Below are 19,690 nucleotides of genomic sequence, written 5' to 3'. Positions count from 1 at the left end.
TATTTTTCTCTAATTTTTTCATCTCTCTTTTTTCACTTTTAATCTAGTTTTCTTTTATTTATAAATAATCACACTTTCCTCGTATCTCTCCATATTTATACTTTCACTCCTAATTGTCCACACACAACTCTAGAAACCAATTTAGATTATTTCCTACAATACATTCTTCATGGGATCGACATATTTTTATACTATAAGTTGATAGCTGTGCACTTGTAACTTTGTCTCATTTACCCCTATCACATTTTTTGGTGCCATTTTAATCTACAAGGAAGATTTGGTATGGGTATGATGCTACGCGATAATAAAGGAGAGGCTTATGTCTCCATGCCTGAATGTGGGGGAGGTGGCCCATGAGGGGTGCACTCGGTCCGGATACGGCTCAGATATGATGCTTACCATATTCATATATGTTTACCCATCTCGGATACGGATAAGGATACAGATATACCTCGGTAAGAAAAATTCATAACATATCCGCTAAAATCGGATACAGTTACGGATATAAATACGGATATACGAACGGATATGCATGCGGATACAAAACGGATATGAGAAAACTAGATAGTATGAAGAAAAACATAGTTCATGTGATACAAAAGAGTTCGTTAATATATTCATTATAATTAAAAAGTTAAGTTTAGACATCTTGATCATCAAAATTAACCACAAATCCATAATCTAATAATCGAAACTATCATAAGAGTATGACTAATATGTATTCAGATATTTCGGATACGGATACAGATATTTCACTATAAAACCATATCCTATCGGTTATAGATTTGAGTAACCATATTTGTATCCTAACAGATACGGTTGCGGATATTTCATCGGATCCGGATACGGTTCAACACCCCTACCTTCGATCCAAGAAAGCCGCGGTGAGCTCCAGCCTCCGGTTGGGTCGAGAATGGGCCGAATTGGCGCGTCCAAAATGGACCGGGTACGCTTACAGAACCCGACCCGTGTACTGCACATAGCACGCGGAAAAACCCTAGCTCCTCCCCTTCTCCCTCCCCTATAAATTCTCGCCGTTAAATCTCTTGCGGGCGGGATCCGCCTCAGCTCACCATGGTAACGATCTGATCCTCAACCGAAACCCTAATTCCTCAACTGAAACCCTAACTCTTAACTCTCATTTGGTTCGAATGGCAGGGTATCGATCTCGTCGCCGGCGGCAGGAGCAAGAAGACGAAGCGCACCGCTCCGAAGTCAGACGATCCGTACCTCAAGCTACTCGTCAAGGTTCGAATCGATCAAAGCTGTCGATTTTTTTTCTCATTTCTTGGTAATTTTTATGATTTTTTTGTGTGCGCGCAGTTGTATAAGTTTTTGGTGAGGAGAACAGGGAGCAGCTTCAATGCGGTGATATTGAAGAGGTTGTTCATGAGCAAGACGAATAAGCCACCGATCTCGCTCAAGAGGCTTGCCACTTTCATGAAGGGAAAGGTAACTACTTTTAATTTTTGCAGATTAGAGCCTTATCGTTACGAACAAATGCTTGAAATGTACTTGTGAATTTGCTTAAGCTTTCAACTTTTGAAATTCAAAGTTACTAGCAATAGATATTGGTTTAATCTGGAAACGAAGCTTATGTATTTGGCGAGTTTTTAAAAAAAAATTGTAGCTTTTGAAAGGGTCATTATCTCTACATGAACATGGATGGATATGCACCTATTGATCGACCAATATTTACACCTATAAAAACGCTACACAATCTTATTTTGGTTTGCGTCACACGCAACTCTCATCTTTAAACCTTAGTACGCCTTGAGAGCTGGTGTTTATCTCATTAAATTATACATTCAATTCTAATACATCAAGTGGTGATGTTTACTTATATTTTAATTAATAATAATTTTGTCCATATTAAAGATTAAAATGCACTTTCTCAATGAATAGAACACTTCGATATAGAAATTTATTTTAGTATCGAATCTGGATCGCTCTAGCCCTGGTTACATTTGGACCATTTTGTGATGTATAAATGTACTTATATTACTTTATTGAAAATCTAAACCTTGAAAACGGTTGAAAACTGAAATTAGTGGAAATCTTTGAAGTATTAGCCAAAAGTCTAGGCTGATGATTAATGTAAAAGTTTGTTGAAATTTGAGGAACCTTGACCAAAATGTAAGTTCTTATCAGATGGGAATGTCATGCTATTTTGAGTATCAGAGATTTAATACATGATCATGATATGGTGGCCTTTGCAACTTGACTAGTTCCTGAAGGACCCTAGGTTAACTATTAGTACAAGTGTACAACCTAGAAACAACAATGGAGCATGTACTATCATTGGTGTGATTTCCTATTAGCTTTGTCTTGAGCTTGTGTTGAACGTGAAGGTTTATAGGATTTGGATCTTTTAATAGTACTTCAGTTGAAGCTTTTAACTGATTCATACACAACTACAAAATCTGAACGTTAACAGGTCTGTGTGTTTCATACATTTCTGTTGTTATGGATCCTGATTTACTTTACAATTTGAGTAGGAGGACAAGATTGCGGTAATTGTCGGCCCTGTGACAGATGACAAGCGTGTCTACGAGGTTCCTGCAATGAAGGTGGCAGCTTTGAGGTTCACGGAGACTGCTCGGGCCAGGATCATCAAGGCTGGTGGGGAGTGCTTGACGTTCGATCAGCTTGCGGTTCACGGAGACTGCTCGGGCCAGGATCATCAAGGCTGGTGGGGAGTGCTTGACGTTCGATCAGCTTGCTCTGAGGGCACCACTTGGTCAGAACACGGTATGATCTTAACCATCTTAGTAACGCAAAGGTTTTGCTCTATGTTTGTCACACAGACCCATCTATTTCTTCTATGTTTATTTTACTTAGTTAATAATATAAGCAATTAACAAGTGTTAAGTGATTGCTGTTTGATTATTTTAAAAATTTAGGTGTATAGGTGCTGGTATGTAATTCTATTATTTCTTGCTAATAGTTAGGCCAAATATATGAATCAGAGACGTATTTCGTTACACAACTCTTAAGTGTCTTTTAATTGAAGCGATGTTGTTAAAAGAGTGAAGATATATGTACCCTATATGAAGTTGAGAAGAGGGGAACCTATGAAGTTGAGAAGAGGGAACCTTAGTTTAAAAATTTATTGGATCATGGGATATTTTCCTTGCGGCTTGAAATCCACTATGGATGTTTAGGTGCATTTTGTATTTGATTTGGTTAAAGTTGAACCAATATTTTAGTGAAAAGAGAACTGTTATGCAAACTTTCACCTACTTTTATGTTTGCTCATTGTTTTCTGCATTTATGTTTTTTCTGTTGTAAAGCAATGATGATATTTTTTTCCCAGCTCATTATGAGAGCTTCCATCTAATGGAAGATCAGAGAATGGAAATTATGTAACGTCTGAGCTATGTTTGGCCTTTTTCTTTGTCCTTAATTCCATGTTCTTCTGTGTTTCTTACTTATTAAGGGAACCTTGCTATTGCTATTAGTTTTATTTGTGTTCTTTTTTTCTTCTGCATTTAAGTTTATTTTGTGGCAAAGCAATGATCTTTGTCCTTAATTCCATGTTTTGCCTTTTTATGCTTAAGGGAACCTTCTGTAGCTATTCTTTTTATTTGTTCTTTTTTCCCCTTTGCATTTAAGTTTATTCTGTGGTAAGCAATGATGATACTATTTTTTTTCCCAGCTCATTATGAGAGCTTCCATCAAATGGAAGATCAAAGAATGGAAATAATGTAACATCTGAGCTATGTTTAATGTTTTCCTTCTCTGTAATCCTATATTATTTTGTTTCTTACGTTGATTTTGAAGTGAACCTTGCTATTGCTATTGCTGTTAATTTTCTATGTTCTTTCTTTTTCCTGTATGTAAGTTAATTCTGTTGTAAATCAATGATGATACTGTTTTTCCCAGCTCATTGTGAGAGCTTCCATCAAATGGAAGTTCAAAGAATGGAAATTATGTAATCTCTGAGATATGTGTAGTTTTCTTTCTCTATTATTCTCCATTATTTTTTGTTTCTTACTTTTGGGGAACCTTGCTATTGCTATTCTTTTCTCTGTATTCTTTTATTTTCCTGCATTTGAGTTTATTCTATTCTAAAGCAATGATGATATTATTTTTCCCAGCTCATTATGAGATCTTCCATCAAATGGAGGGTCAGAAGAATGGAAATTATATAATGTCTGAGTTATGTTTAGTTTTTTTCTTTCTCGGTAATCCTCTAATTCTTTTCTTTTGCTCCTTACCATCGATGGAACTTATTAGTTATTGCTATCACACTTGTATTATTTTCACTGGAATATTGCTTTTAATTTTTATCAAAATTTTAATTTTCAAGCTAAACAATTTGTTTTACTTCTGTTAAGATCAGCAAGGTATTTGATCTAAGCATATACTTCAAATTCCTTTTTTAGTTAGTTTGTATGTTAGGCTTTTCGTTGTATGTTTGGTTTTGCAGTTTATGATGATCTTATGAACCATACTAATGCCGATATCTGATTAATCATTCAGCTTTTACTGAAGTCCTTTTATTTGCTTCTTTTATTTTACTTTGTTTTGTTTTGATTTTCATGGTTAGTTTTAATCCCAGTTCTATAAGATCTTCCATTTTGGAATATCAGACACAAGAACAATACATGAGCTCGAGTATCTCCATTAGACGCTTTTACTCATGTTGGTTGCTAATGTTTGCTAGTGGTTTCTTTTGGTTACTGTACAAAGTGTTGGAATGGACAACTCCATAAAGCTATATAAATGAACGTCACCAACCTTTATTTTATTTTACTTCTAATGTTTCTCATGGTTGATGTGATGATGACATCGTATTAATCCCAGCGCTATGAGATATTCCATTTTTTTGGAAGACTCTTACACTTGCAAGTGAAATTAAAAAAAAAAACATATTGGAAAAAGTGTCATACTAAAAATACCAATTTGGTAATTTACCATTTACGGACTGTATGAGTGCCGAACTCCATAGAGCTAAAGTATTTGTGTAAAGTGTAAACTACATAAATGAACATCACCAGGTTTATTTTATTTTACCTTGATTTGTTTATCATGGTTGAAGTGATGATGACATCGTATTAATCCCAGCTCTATGAGATCTTCCATTTCCTTGGAATATCAAGGAATAGATACGAGAACAAAGTCTGACCTCAATTATTTTCATTAAACACTTGTACCTATGTTTGCTAGTGGTTGCCGTACGTTATTCTACCACCTGTAGAAATGCTCAACTCCATAAAGCTAAGCTTTTATGTAAACTATATAAATGAACATCACCGACCTATACGACATCTTTTTGCTCAAGTTTATTTATTTATGTTGCATTATTATCTTCACTATCTTATGCTAATTAATTTTAATTTTTGAACATTTGAAGTATAAGTTGACGCATCCATGCGTACTGTGTGTTGACTGAATAAGTTGCGGTTATTTTTACAGGTTCTCCTCAGAGGTCCAAAGAACTCGAGGGAGGCGGTGAGGCACTTTGGTCCGGCTCCTGACAGCCACACCAAGCCGTATGTCCGTTCCAAGGGGAGGAAGTTTGAGAAGGCTCGGGGTAGGAGAAACAGCAGAGGTTTTCGAGTTTGAGATGCGTTTGCTACTCCGATCGATACCCATTGTGTGGGATTACTGTAGACTTCTATTTCGAGATTTGCCGTTGTTATTTCAGATAATTTTGGAAAGACAAAATGAGGATTCTATATTGTGTTGTTACATTTTTTTTTGGGGATGGCATATTTTTTTACTTCAATTAGCGCAGGAAGTTTTGTGGCTAGACTTGCTTATTTTTCATTTGTTTTCAGAAAATTTGCTTGTGCATTAAGATCACCATTTTCCCTTGTGCCCTACGGTTATTTGGTGATAAAAGCTCAGTTCTAAGTACTTGGTTCCCTTGTATTTTAGATTTGCAATTTGCAGCTAGGAACACCATATAGAATTTTAAGCAAGGGTTTTTTTTTTCAATTGAAACCACCTAATGAATATATAGAGATTATATAGAAACGTATAATATCTAATTTATACTAAAGTCACCTAAATAGCCCCACCTGCCCAATTTTCGTTGACTATTTCATCAAAATTCAGATAATAGTGCTCAAAATGGAATGAACTTGCCAATTTATAGAAATAACAGGAGGAATGGGCTTGGTACATTTATTACAAATTGTCTCATAAAGTCCAGCCCCTTCAAATTAGGAAATTAAAACACCATTTGAGTGTTGGGTCAAGTAGAAAAGAAGACTAAAAAGGTTGCTTATCGTGCATTTGGACCTCTACACTCCAGATCATCAATGCATTTAGATCATAACTGGCGGGTTCCAGATTTTTGCAGCAATGGTACTAGTCTATAGCAGCACAATCTTACTCTTGGAGGTTCTAAATCTTGACTTTAATTAATTATTTGAATTTGAGTCTTTTAGTTGATAGATGAACTTTCTCTTTTCATTGACTAGTTGGATAACACGTGCAATGCACGTGGTAAATTTTTTTTATTGTATTATTGATTCATTTTATTAAGATTTTATTAAATGTAACCATGTATCAAACATATGGATAGAATTTAAAAATTTAAAATGATTAAATAGATTTTTTGCGTTCTTAACAATAAAAAACAATGAATAATTTTATTAAAGAATTTTATTTGATATACACCATTGAGTTTCAATCAACCATCTTATAAGAATGAAATTCAGATGTAGCATAGGTCCATTGTAGCTGACTTATCACTGGCTAATAGAAATGACATATAGAACTATTGACTCATCAAAACTTCTCTTGAATCATTTGCTATTCGAGTTTTTAGTAAGCTGCATGCATTTTCGGCTTGTCCTGATGCATGGTAACGAGAAGGCTCTGTTAAGCAACCACTTTTTTTCTCTTTTTTACCACCTAAATGAAAGTTTTCAAGTACGAAATTTAGTAATTGCTATTATGCAAATTTTTTTTTTGGCAATAGTTAATAAAATGAAGATATTATAAAAACAGTTTATCTATATTAGGTCAATGAACAAATGATTTTGTTAATGAAACACAATAAATGAGTGGCATAAAAGTATTTGGTTTTAAAATAGATAAAATGTGTACTGTAGCAAGCATGAAAAAGGAAATTTTTTTAAATTAAAAAAAATTGAAACATGATATATTCTATGACATAAACAAATGTAACAAACATAACAGAAGACTCCCAAAGAACTATGAGCATTTTTTTATAACTAAATCCAAAGTCAAAACATTTTGAAATAAGAACGCATGCAATGACCACACATTTGATGAAGATGCAAAATAGTCGCAAGGCAAGTTTTCAATACATAAAGCAGAGAGGAATTAAATGGAGTTCGATATTATCATCTGCTTATATATGCTCCTGGCTTGGTAGAAACTATAGTTAAATCCTAGGAGAACATGAAATCTGTAATATTTTAATGCATAAACATTTGTAAGAATACTGCAGTAATAAGTATATTGGTAAATTATTCTATTTGATCACATACCATGGTTTGTATATTTTGCAGAATTGAGTAATTAGATCATGCTGCTTAATTCTTAATTACAGATTCATAATTTTGTTCTGAGAAAATAATCATTACTTTGGTGTATATCAGTCACATATAACCATCTTTGTATATTTTTGATGTAACAGTTCTAAGCTTGCTATTGATTAGTCACGCACATCTAGAAACAGTTTCAGATTCTAATATATGCATTGCTAACGACATGCACTTGCAACATTTGGAGTTAAGTAATATCCTTCAAGAAAATTTACCTTAATTTTAATATAATCAATTTGAATACATACTTTAAGATCATGTGAAAAACCAGATTGGTAAACTTAATTCTTAGCAATCTCACATATATCACATGAAATCACCTTATTCTTTAGTAAAATGGATTTGCATTAGTTATCTATTGACAAAGAAACATTAATACCCCATAAGAAAAACATGTTAAAATGTTTTTAATGATAATCCAGAAATAAGGAAGTGTAGCTCAATGGAGACATTGTGAGGCAATCTGGGCAATCAAAAAATGACCATTAATTTTACCCTCGAAATACCTCAGCGTACAGTAGTACAACATTTTTAAATAAAACGACAGCCCACATGCAAAATTTATGGAAAAAATATCCTTAAACATTTACAAAACAAAATGCTAATGAGATCATATCTCTAACTCCTTTTGTTTGGTTTGCACTTGATCTTGTGGGACTACTCCTTTATATTCAACTTCTTAATTAGAAGGAAAGCTAGTAAAAAAAAGTAAGAGAAATTACAAGGGTAGTTTGCAGTTTTATCACCTTAATGGAATGAAACACGCTATCTGCATATGACAATATCACATCAAAACCTTCTTTAAGTGTTACCTGCAAATCCACAGTCAACAGTGGCATCTTTCATTCTCGTTCTTTGACTACATGGCTTTCAAACTCTTCCTTTGTCCAACCATCTTCATCTTCATTGTTGAAATCACCCTCAAGAACAACAATGTCTATTTTTATAGATGCCTCAGTTCCTGATGTTACAACATGGACAGTATTTGCATCGAGCAATACAACATGAATTGCATCTTGTCATAATTTAGAAGTTGATAGATATCCTGCAGCTTGAAATAAGTTTGTTAACTGTCATAATAAATGCTATGGATGATATGACGTGCCTCTTTTTTTTATAAATGAATAAGATTTGGCATGTACCTCTTTGTAGGAATTGTGGGTACACAATGCTTTGACACTTCAGATCTGTTGCCATTCAAGACAAGAACTAACCTGTATAGAAATGGTAATCTGAGATTTAGCGACGATGCACACACACTATGATTAAGCATCATCTGAGTATGACAAGTATGAGTGTGAATTATATGATGGCATAGAATAAGATTACATATTATTTGTCCCACAAACTTAAGTTTTGTAGAAACAAGTTAATTAATATGTCTTGATCCGAAAAATTAAAAATTAAACATTAGCATAGTTACCTTGGATTATAATAGTCCTTTCAAGGCCAAATAGTAGGTGGGAAATCACCAACTCTGTGTTCTGGGTTATCATAACTACCAAAGCACAAATCAAATCCTCCCAGATAGCATATTTGATTGTCAACAATCATAATTTTGTCAAGATGCACAATTGCAACAAGAGCATCATGAATACTAAGATACCACAGAAACATAATTAGCAATTAGCATTTAACAATCCTGCATCCTGTCATTGCTAAGCTCAGCAATGTTTCTCTCAAAGAATTCATGTTGGCTCGACAGTTAAGTAATGCCAAAGATTGGAAAGAAAATATTAAGTTTAACTTACGGTACTTGAGTGGGAACTTCACTTGGAGTGGGAGGCACTGAAGAAGCAGTTCTTGCAGGCTATTTCAATAAGGAATTGGAGTAAATTAGAAGGCGAAAACATAACTGTAGCAGTGATAAAAAAACAAAATTATGCAAGAAAGAGTACCTGGGTTGCAGACGAGGCTACAGTGGCCACAGGCTTGCTCTGAAGCAATAGGAAATCATTATGGATCAATAATGAAATAAGGGGGGAAATATGATAACATACGGAAAACATTACAAAAATCATAATCATAATAAACAAAAAACAAGAAAGACACCTGAGTAGCAGATGAGGCTCTAGCTGTGGCTGAGGTCTTGTTCTAAGCACAATTGCATGATGTATTATCTTCTCATAAAAAAATAAATCTTAGGGAATGGATGATTGATTCGTGGAAGAATTCATACCACAAGTAAACACGAGTTGAGAAATGATCAGGATAGTGCAGAACTTTAACATTCTCATGAATGTTAAGCAGCCTTTGCTTACTGTATATACTGTTGATTTTCAAAGCAATGGCAACTTCTTTGTAAAGAAGGATGTAGATCTATACATTAGTGTAAATTAGTTGACAATCATGAGCAATTAGGATAAGCTACTCCACAAAAAATTTACAAATATATGTAGCATATTAATTAGAACCAAATAATTCAACTTCTTGATGCTAACGAAAAATATGACATATTATCATTGACATGTAAAGATGATCCATGCTTCTATGTCAAACATCATACTTCAATTTCTATTACAGGCGATAATATTGTTACAAAGTGAATAAGATAATGCAAGAAAACTTTACTATAGTCACGACATCAGTAATTTCAGTGAATCTGATGAACCAAATAACTAAAACTAAAATAGAACAAGTGAAACAACACATGGTAATGCTGAAAGTACGTGAACACCATGTTTAGCCTTTGCCTCTAGCAAGGAATCAAGCCGAGAAGACGCATGAATGTGAAAATGACGTCGAAGGTATAACTCAGGACAGAGCCACCAGACAGTAATGAATATCTATAAACAAATTTCAATTATTTCAGAACTATCCCTGTCAATATTTTGTAAATTGCTAGTTTCACATTATTGAATTGAATGAGTGAAGAAACTGACCTCTGATTTTGCTACTTCAATAGAAGAAGCAATTGAAGCAAATGCAGCTTGTCCATCAACAAACCACTGGACCTGACTGTCATATTCTGTTAACCCCCTAGAAGGATCAAAAGAACCAAAACAGTGAGGCATACACCAGTCCCCCGGTGGTCGTAGTCCCGCATCATTTATTGCCACAACCCAAACTTTTACTTTTGCACTGCTTCTCACTCTCAATTTATTGGTCATGTTCCCGCATGATACCTTTGAGATGAATGTAGATTAGAGATTGAACCAGAACAGTGTAATCTTCATCAGTACCAGAAAATGAAGGTCAAAGTTTAATACGAAATGCAATACAAGTGTGGGCTAAGTCAAAATTTACGACAGTAGTAAAACAGTTCCAAAAAATTCAACCACAATAGATTATATCAATATTGCTAACAGTGTCATGAATGTAATAAGATCAAGTTCAAGTATCTCTCGATTCAGAAATTTATCGGAAATATGAAAATTTACAAATGTAAACCAATAGCATAATAGTAAGAGGTTATAGAGTTAAAGCTTATTGCATAAAATTTTACTGTAGCAATGCTCCGAATAACAACAGTTAACTTATGACTTACGTAAAAAGACCAAGGAAAACAAAGTCTACTAATACAACATGTTTTCATATAGGAATCTAACCCATAACAAAGACACTGTATGAGCCTAAAAGAAATGACATCACAACCTGAGAAAATGGTAGCGATACAATAACAAATTTCTATTTTCCACTTGACATGTATATTTGACGCTTCATGAATCATGATTTTAGTTAGATAATCATTGTTTAAACGTCGAAAATACACAATTTAGAGTGCAAATCAAACTATATGCATCAATGTATCTAAGAAGATGAATAAAAACAACATAAAACAAGTCAACCAAAAATGATAACTCAATTCTGCAACAAATTATACATAAAAAGCAAAAATAATCATGGGAGAAATACAGCAAAGGGACATGAAGCTTACTTCATAATAAGCTTTCTTAATTTCTGAAGCAGTTGCATTCTTACTCACTCCCAGTACATCATAATAGTCCCTTACAAGCGCCGGCCTTGTTCCTAAAGTAATAAAAAAATAAGCATCCAGTAAAGAAAAATAAACTTTTACAAAACATTAAATTTATTCAATAGAGAGAACACCTACTATGAAAATTCCTCTTATTCATATAAAAGATGCCACTTTGAACTCAACTCGTCCATTGTCCTACATAGTTTAGTCCTAATAAAATAAAACCCCAAAACCAAGTAATTCATAATACAATGAAGAACGTACCTTTTCCCTAGTTGGAGTCTGAGGAAACTGTAGACGATGAAGTGCATATCCAACGTGATTACTTCTATGACTACAAACATCCAAGCAAAGAAATAATCAAATTACTGACGGATAATTGAAAAAATTCGAGAAAATTTGGGGATTTAAAAAGTACAACATTTGACTCATATTTCCAATGTTTGGTTAAAGATATGATAGTTGAGAATGATAGTTGAAGATATGATAGTTGAGAATGATAGTTGAATTTTCATTTGTAGGGGTTAAAAAGTACAACATTTGACGCAACATATCTACTTCCATTCCTTGAAGTAGATTCAAAAGTTAAATTAGGTATGTAATGTCAATTTGTGTGTACTTCAACTTAATCATTTTATGAAACCATGGATGTCAGCTTCTACAGATAGCAAAAATGGGAGGGGGTGGGAGGGTAGGGGGGTTACTAAACTAAAGAAAATGTACAGGGAAATGTAATCTCATTTAAGATATAAATGACAATTACCTCTTGATGTTAAGCATGTCCTTAGCCTCACTTTGTTCCTCTATCAACATATCACTTGTATACTTGTTCAACAACTCCATTTTCTTCTTCTCCAACACCATCCTCTCAATCTCCTTGTCATCTGGCAGAGGAACATGAACCACAAAGAAAGAAAGGGAGTTGACTTACACTTGTAGGAAAAAACATCAAAGCATGAGAAAGTCCTCCATGACCGCTAAGAAGATGTAATGGACGGCTAGCTTTCATTGATCAAACAAAAATCTGAAACCCAAAATAACATGAAACTGTCAAGACAAGACAAAAGAAAAGCTTATGAGCATAACTAAAACACACAGATTACACCAATTTCCAAACTGCTTCCTGTTATCTTCATATGAATAGTTAATATTTATCCATGTATACTCAGTCATTAAAAAGTCTCGAAAAAGAGGAAACATTAGGTTTCTCGTTTTATAAGCACGTTAAGGCCTATTAGGCGCATCCATTTATTCAAACTCATTAATAATACTTATCTACAAAATTTATAGCACTAAAGCTTGCGGAATCCAAACTATGACAAAGAATTTAGCCTTCCCAAAAGCTGAATAAGCACCTAAATGATCAAAAGGACCATAAGCAATAAGAGCTATCAATACAATTACCAATAAGCCCCCAAAATATCCAGAAATGAAAGTTAGCAATAAAAAAAATCTTTACCTTTTGCTAATTTTGCAGATAGGCAAGTGGTCAAAGTAAACAATAACTGAAAAGAGAAAAATAGAAATTGGATAAAGGTCTTAGAAAAGGCAAGACCCATGAATCAAATACCTCTGTCTATAAACGTACAATTAACTAAATCTCTGGAATAAATTGAATAACCTCATTCCTTTAGCTGTACACAAGCCCACAGATCTTATTATACTTCTGCTCCAGCTCCAGGACTTTATCATTGACTTCTTTCTTGACCTGTCAAATATAAATCATATTAGCCAAGAAAGGGGGGAAATGTGGATCTAATGTACAACTTTTCATAATTATTATGTTTTGGTCTATTCCTTTTGATAATGTATTGGCCTGGAGAATACACTTACCCTATAAGTCTTAACTCTTGAAGATTAATTCATTTTTATGATAATTCTAAAGTTGCCTTCACTATAACATGTCATTAGGTGTCTTGCTTTGAAGATGAACATTTAGCATGGTACAAATTAATGTGAAGGAATAATTGAAGATATTTTGGACTACCATCATAAGTAAGTAGTACACATCAATCGAATTGAAAAGTTATAAACGTGAAAATTCAATGGAATTTTTTGCACCACATGCATATTTGATCAGATTGTAAAAATATTAAATCATTGGAAGCAAAAAGCTTCCGTAGTGAATAAAAGAACACTATTAATTAATAACGGATACTTGTTAACATAAAGCTTGGTTTGAACAGAGAGCCTTGAAGATAGCATATGCTTCGTATTTTATAGAAAAATCACATATGTGAACAATGATATATATGCAATTGGCGACCCATAACATCATGCATGTAACAAACTATAAAGGTTTATATCACAAAGCATGAAAAAACATATAAATGAAGTAGATTATCATTGATCTATATACTTAATCACCACAACATAAGTTTTTAAAGAAAAGCAATACAATATAATTCTTCAATAAGAACTATAAACTATATTGACAATTAAACTATTATTGATTTTTAATTCAAGCCTAAGAATAAACCATCCAACACCCAAGTAGTAAATGATGATGCCTTGAGGATGCTAATTAGGTTTGTTTTGAATTGAAAGTTAAGCATTTAACATTTACTTAAACTAAATAAAAGCATGCATAGCAAAAGAAAAAGTTTCTATTTTCTATTTCAATTCAATCAAAATATATATATAATCCAACAAACCAAATTAATTTTTTATCAAATATTAATATTTACATTGATAGATGGGAGATTCAGCAACCTTCAAATCCTTAATCCTGTAAATAATGCATAAAAACTGAAAAAATTAGAAAAATATCAATTGTCGTAAAAACTAATTGCAGTGCAAAAAAAATTAGAAAAATATCAATTGTCGTAAAAACTAATTGCAGTGCAAGAAAATAAACTAAATTCCAATGCATAGAACCTAAATTGCCTCAGAGAAAACAATTACGTTGGTGTTATGCTTAATTTCAAAATATGAAAAATTTCATAATGAAATTAATCACATATCAAAACATCATACCTACTTTTATTTGAATTATAAGAATTAAGAAAGATGTCGCACAGACTAAGAATTTTCAAAATAAAATCAAAATTTACGAGAAAAAAAGGATAACAAAAATTCCTAATAGCTCTTTTCCCATAAAGGATACCTGAATTTCTAAAACAAACAAAATTGATAAATTGCTTTAAAAAAGGAAAAGTGAAGGGAAAAATTATTTACCTGCTACTGCCCGCTGGCAGCTCTCTCCACCCATCGTTTCGAATCCCTCTCCTTCTCCCCTGCGTAATAACCAGTCGCCATCTCGTTCATCTCCCCAAACCCTAACCCCTACGAAACCGTAACCCTAACCTCCTCGTGCTCCTCCTCTTCCTCTCTCCTCGCCGCCATGAGATCCACATCTCGTCCCTCTCCCTCACCTCTCTCTTGAGCTCCCCGACCCTCCCCCTCAACCCCTCGATCTCCTCGTTCGTCGACTCGATCTGATCCAAAAGCCGCCGCTCCTCCTGCTGCCACGCGTGGCGGTGGCTGGCGAAGATCTCGACGACGCGGGCGTTGGCCTTGGAATCCCCCTTCCTCCTCGACCTTAGGGTTTTTAGCTGGTCCTTAGCCTGGAAGAGCTTGAGGCTGAGGATTCGGTTGCGGGATTGGAGAGAGGAGAGGTAGGGGATGAAGGATTTGGGGAGGAAGCCTAAGAAGACGGCGAAGGAGAGGCCAAGATAGATCGAGAGAGATGAGGGGTTGGGGTCGTAACCGATGAAAAAGAGTAAAGTGGCTTATCAATTGAGGATACGTTTGGTAACTAAATTTGGTGGAAGGTTATTTTGGGGAGGGTAAAGTTTTTGCTTATCAATTGAGGATACGTTTGGTAACTAAATTTGGTGGAAGGTTATTTTGGGGAGGGTAAAGTTTTTCATGAACTCCCTCTTTTAAAGAGTAATAGATAATAGATTTATCTTGTTGCATTACACTTTCATAATCCTATTAGGGGACCGTATCAAGGATGCTAACCTTGGATTAGACAAGGAAGTTTGAAGATTGCTGTGCATATCCAAGAATTACTTTTTTTTCGATGCATCATTATCTAGTGGACAGAAGCACTGTATACTTTCGTTTCATAATACATCAGTGCAGATATTTATTCCATTATAACAAGAAGTACATATTTCTTTGCGAAAGATTATGAGCAATGCTAGCGACACCCGCGGTTTAGCCAGACTTAGTACAAATGATTTGTATCAACTTCATGATGTGTAAGTTCACTTTAAGTTAAGCGGATGAACTTTACATTAAGAATACGATTTACTTTTACAAATGATGACAACATATTGAAAAAATTATTGTGCAATAAATGGTATTTTGTAACGATTTGCATCTCTTTTTGAACGAAGGGTACAGCCGGGACATTTTACAATCCAAGCCTACTCTTTTCTATGAACTACATGGGTCAGAATTTCTTATTCTGTTTTTTTCTTCTTTTCCCTCCTTTTAGGTGTCTCTCATGATCTAGTGTTCCCCGTTGTTGATAATATTGTGTTAGTTGTTGATAATATTGTGTTAGTAGTGGATTTAGTCCCACATTGGTTATGAGGACAAACCTCACCCTCATGTACTTGTATATATATATATGTACACACTCAATATTCAATTCAAGGGAAATTTACCAAAGACTCTCTCTCTCTTACTTTAACTTGTTATCAGAGCTTGGTTTAGAGTTTCCCAAATAATAAAATTTTTCAAAATAAATAAAAATTTCCCTTCTAAGTCGCCGATCTCAGTCGTCACAGGAGACCTCGGCCGCTGCCACTGTCGCAGATCTCGGTGGAGATCTGCTCAATCCCACAATCTCTGTCGCCAGAGATCTAATTGGCCGCCGCAATCACTGTCCCCAAATTGTCACCATGATTTTTCAACACGATCTCCGCTAATTGAGAGTGATTTAATTGGAGATTTTGTTGAGATTACTCAAACTTGGCTTGATCAAACTCTACCACGAGAGTTTCGACGGTTGTTCCAGTGAGATGAACATCGAATTGCGCCACCACTTCTTCGTCACAGAAGCTTTCCCCAGCGGAGTCGCCATCTTTTTGTTTGTGGAAAATTTGTAGTAAAAAGACAATGAAGGAAAATTTGATTTGTATTCCTTTAATCTCAGTTACAATTGGATTTCCTGATTACAAAAGAGAAGAGAATGAATTTGATTCTCCCCTTTGTTTAATTCTGGGTTCTTCACGGTGGCGATGAGATGCCTCCCTCGAATGCTCGCGTCGAGTTTGCTCTCCGTTGACGATCCGAATATCTTGATTCACTGGAACGTGGTCTTCTCCTCACGATTTGACGTTGTGGAGAACTCTGAACGAGTTTAAAACTCTATGAAAGAGTTGATTTAACCGAAAGTCGGTTATAAGCCAAGGATGAAGAAGATCTTGTTGCCGATCTCCAAAGCTCCAACCGAAGGATGAAGGATCCTCTTTTCACTGCCAAGAAGTTCCAACAGACCCGAAAGATCCAGCCCTAATCTGATTATCAAAAATCCGATCCTTAACTCTGTTGAGTTTGTTGTTATTTATAGGGGATTAAGGGGTGTAACCACCTCCTTAATTCGCTCCTAAGTGGGGCTAATGGGATGTAACCGCCCCTTAAATCACTCCTGAGTGGAGTTGTGATCCCCTCAGATCGTGGGGAAACGCCCCTCAGATCGTGAGAAACAGTTTTGAAACTGTTCAGCTTGTGTTTGAACGAGTCAAACGCAAAATCTGTGTTCCGGTGTAAATTTTGCGTTCAAACGCAGTGTCTGGAAGCTTGAACGCATCGTCTGGAAGCTCGGACGCAACAATTAGAAGCTACGTTTGCAGCGTTGGAATCTACGTCTGAGCTGCGTTTGTAGCGATTTGGAAGCTGCGTCTGGCGGTGATTTGAGCTGCGTTTGGCGGCGATTTGAGCTGCGTTTGGCTGAAGGCTGCGTTTATAGCGATTTGGAAGCTGCGTTGGCGGCCAAATCTGAGCTGCGTTTGCAGCTTTTGGAGCTGCGTTTGCAACTTTTGGAGCTGCATTTGAGCTGCGTTCGTGGCTATGAACGCGGTGCGTCTTGATGCTGGTACGCGGGGAGGACTTCCACGTCTTGGTTTGAAGAGACCGTCGATTTGTAGTCTCTTTCTATCGAAGTTTTGTAAAGATCATCATTTTGTAATCTTTACTTTGGCTCTTTGATATGCAAGAGTCGTCAGATTGTAACTCTCGATGTTGATTGTGAATGCTGTTAAACTAGAGCTCTCATCGGTTGTCGTGAAGGTCGTCAGATTGTAACCTTCAGCGATCTACGTGAAAGTCTTCAAATTGTAGCCTTCTGGAAGTCGTCAGATTGTAACTTCCATCATCGGTGTTTGATGGGGATCAGCTATCTATTGTGATTTTTAGACAGCCTACAGAACCCCCTCCAAAGTTTTCGAAAGTTCGCGGTTGACTGGGACGAATTTTCGGAATACTTTGGATCTCAACTCTGATCTTGGAGCTGTTGATTCCTTGTGGTAAAGGATTTATTCTCTGCACTTGCTTCGAAGGCATCATGGTTGAAGGGATTTGCCACGTAGGACCTGTGTGAAGGTATGCGCCATAATCCTGCTTCTGGAATGTGGGGGTGGACCCTACATTTTGAACTTGAGATGCGGGTCTCACCCTTACATGTTGAATTTGGAACACGGGTGTGACCTCGGCGTTCGGTTTTTGCATCGCGGGTCTGACCTCAACGTTTTGACTTAAGACATGGAAGTGGCTTCCGTGCATTTTTGACTAAGTCTTTGAGACTTGTCTTTGGCTCATCTGTTTTAAGTCTCGGCTCACATCCATTAAGCTAATGGGCCTGCAAACGTGCATAGGATTTTTGGCAAACCCTCAGCCATCAACGGATTTGATAAGCCTTTACCGACTACCGTTTGAGTCGGGCTAGCATGTGGATTGTCTAAGTCCGTTCCACATGTAACGTTGTGCTAAGAGAATGAACCCTCTTAGACTTGATGCTATGATTTTGAATACATAGACTTTGTCATTTTGACGGGAAAAGACTAACCGGCAACGCATGTTAGGCGTAGGCTTATCTCTAATTAGGGATCGAGATAAAGTCCCCCATGCGTAAAAGGCATGGATTTTGGTGCTACGATGTTGAATACGTAGACTTTGTCGTTATTTCTTCCTGTGTTACTTGAAACACTGAAAGAAAGTTGGAAGCGCCAGAGGTGTAATATTAACTTGGCATGAATTTTCACTTAGAGTGAAATTCAGAAATTTTCTTTATTATCACTGGGATAACTTCAGAAAATCTTTAATCCACTGGGGATTTTATAATGAAAACTTGCTATTCTTGTTGAAAAAGGATTAACAAGTTCATTGGGGGGTTTGACTGTTAGAGGTGTGATGTTAACCTAACAGTATTTTATGGACCTATCGCTCTATTGAAGAGAGTCGATAAGTGAAAAGTGTTGCGATCGGAGCAACTTTGAGGACCTATCGCTCTATTGACGAGAGTCGATAAGTTGATTTTGTCAGAGGTGTTTGATATTAACGTGACAAGAGAATGTTGCGATCGGAGCAACTTTGAGGACTTATCATCCTATTGAAGAAGATTGATAAGTGAATTTTGTCAGAGGTGTGATATTAACGTGACAGGAAGATGTTGCGATCAGGGCAACTTTGAGGACTTATCGCTCTATTGGGGAGAGTCGATAAGTGGATTTTGTCAGAGGTATGATGTTAACATGACAGGAATTTGTTGCGATGAGAGCAACTTTGTGGACTTATCATCCTATTGACGAGGATTGATAAGTGGATTGTTGTCAGAGGTATATTGTTAACGTGACAGGAATGTGTTGCGATTGGAGCAACTTTGTGGACTTATCATCCTATTGACGAGGATTGATAAGTGGATTGTTGTCAGAGGTATATTGTTAACGTGACAGGAATGTGTTGCGATTGGAGCAACTTTATGGACTTATCATCCTATTGAAAAGGATTGATAAGTGGGTTTTGTCAGAGGTATGATGTTAACGTGACAAGATTTGTGTACTTGTGATTTGAACAAGATTTTGAAGACTAGTATTGACGAGGATTGATAAGTGGGTTTTGTCAGAGGTATGATGTTAACGTGACAAGATTTGTGTTGCGATTGGAGCAACTTTGTGGACTTATCATCCTATTAAAGAGGATTGATAAGTAGATTTTGTCAGAGGTTTAGTGTTAACGTGACAGGATTTGTGTTGCGATCGGAGCAACTTTGAGGACTTATCATCCTATT

At 35.7% G+C, this 19,690-nt stretch overlaps 2 protein-coding genes across 3 annotated transcripts; one reads left to right on the top strand and one right to left on the bottom strand.

Annotated features, from left to right (window-relative positions):
* On the top strand, nt 975-5,758 carry LOC109831845 (60S ribosomal protein L18-2-like). Of its 2 annotated transcripts, none has more exons than XM_020399303.1 (6): nt 975-1,077; nt 1,159-1,248; nt 1,324-1,452; nt 2,499-2,618; nt 2,689-2,751; nt 5,422-5,758. In XM_020399303.1, the coding sequence occupies exons 1-6, from the start codon at nt 1,075-1,077 to the stop codon at nt 5,569-5,571; spliced, it is 555 nt and encodes a 184-aa protein (XP_020254892.1). In that variant the 5' UTR covers nt 975-1,074; the 3' UTR covers nt 5,572-5,758. The 2 variants fall into 2 exon arrangements, with proteins under 2 accessions (XP_020254892.1, XP_020254893.1); XM_020399304.1 differs by having other exon boundaries at nt 2,499-2,622; nt 2,693-2,751.
* LOC109829693 (phospholipase D zeta 1-like) lies at nt 9,624-11,620 on the bottom strand. The gene is made up of 4 exons (XM_020396735.1): nt 11,584-11,620; nt 11,407-11,498; nt 10,412-10,654; nt 9,624-10,315 (listed from the first exon to the last, which is right to left on the bottom strand). The coding sequence occupies exons 1-4, from the start codon at nt 11,603-11,605 to the stop codon at nt 10,154-10,156; spliced, it is 519 nt and encodes a 172-aa protein (XP_020252324.1). The 5' UTR covers nt 11,606-11,620; the 3' UTR covers nt 9,624-10,153.

Source organism: Asparagus officinalis, chromosome 2 (assembly GCF_001876935.1).
Source record: "Asparagus officinalis chromosome 2, Aspof.V1, whole genome shotgun sequence".
NCBI lineage: Eukaryota > Viridiplantae > Streptophyta > Magnoliopsida > Asparagales > Asparagaceae > Asparagus > Asparagus officinalis.
This window is presented reverse-complemented; position numbering and strand designations above follow the sequence as displayed.

What these genes read in the sequence shown, in the direction of transcription:
- LOC109829693 (XM_020396735.1), bottom strand. Translation starts at nt 11,605, where the DNA reads ATGAATAAGAGGAATTTTCATA. An exon ending in GAATAAGAGGAATTTTCATA is followed by an intron (nt 11,499 to 11,583) that starts GTAGGTGTTCTC and finishes TTATTACTTTAG; the next exon opens with GAACAAGGCCGGCGCTTGTA. An exon ending in TTGAAGTAGCAAAATCAGAG is followed by an intron (nt 10,316 to 10,411) that starts GTCAGTTTCTTC and finishes ATTTGTTTATAG; the next exon opens with ATATTCATTACTGTCTGGTG.
- LOC109831845 (XM_020399303.1), top strand. An exon ending in CCACTTTCATGAAGGGAAAG is followed by an intron (nt 1,453 to 2,498) that starts GTAACTACTTTT and finishes CAATTTGAGTAG; the next exon opens with GAGGACAAGATTGCGGTAAT. An exon ending in CTCGGGCCAGGATCATCAAG is followed by an intron (nt 2,619 to 2,688) that starts GCTGGTGGGGAG and finishes AGGATCATCAAG; the next exon opens with GCTGGTGGGGAGTGCTTGAC.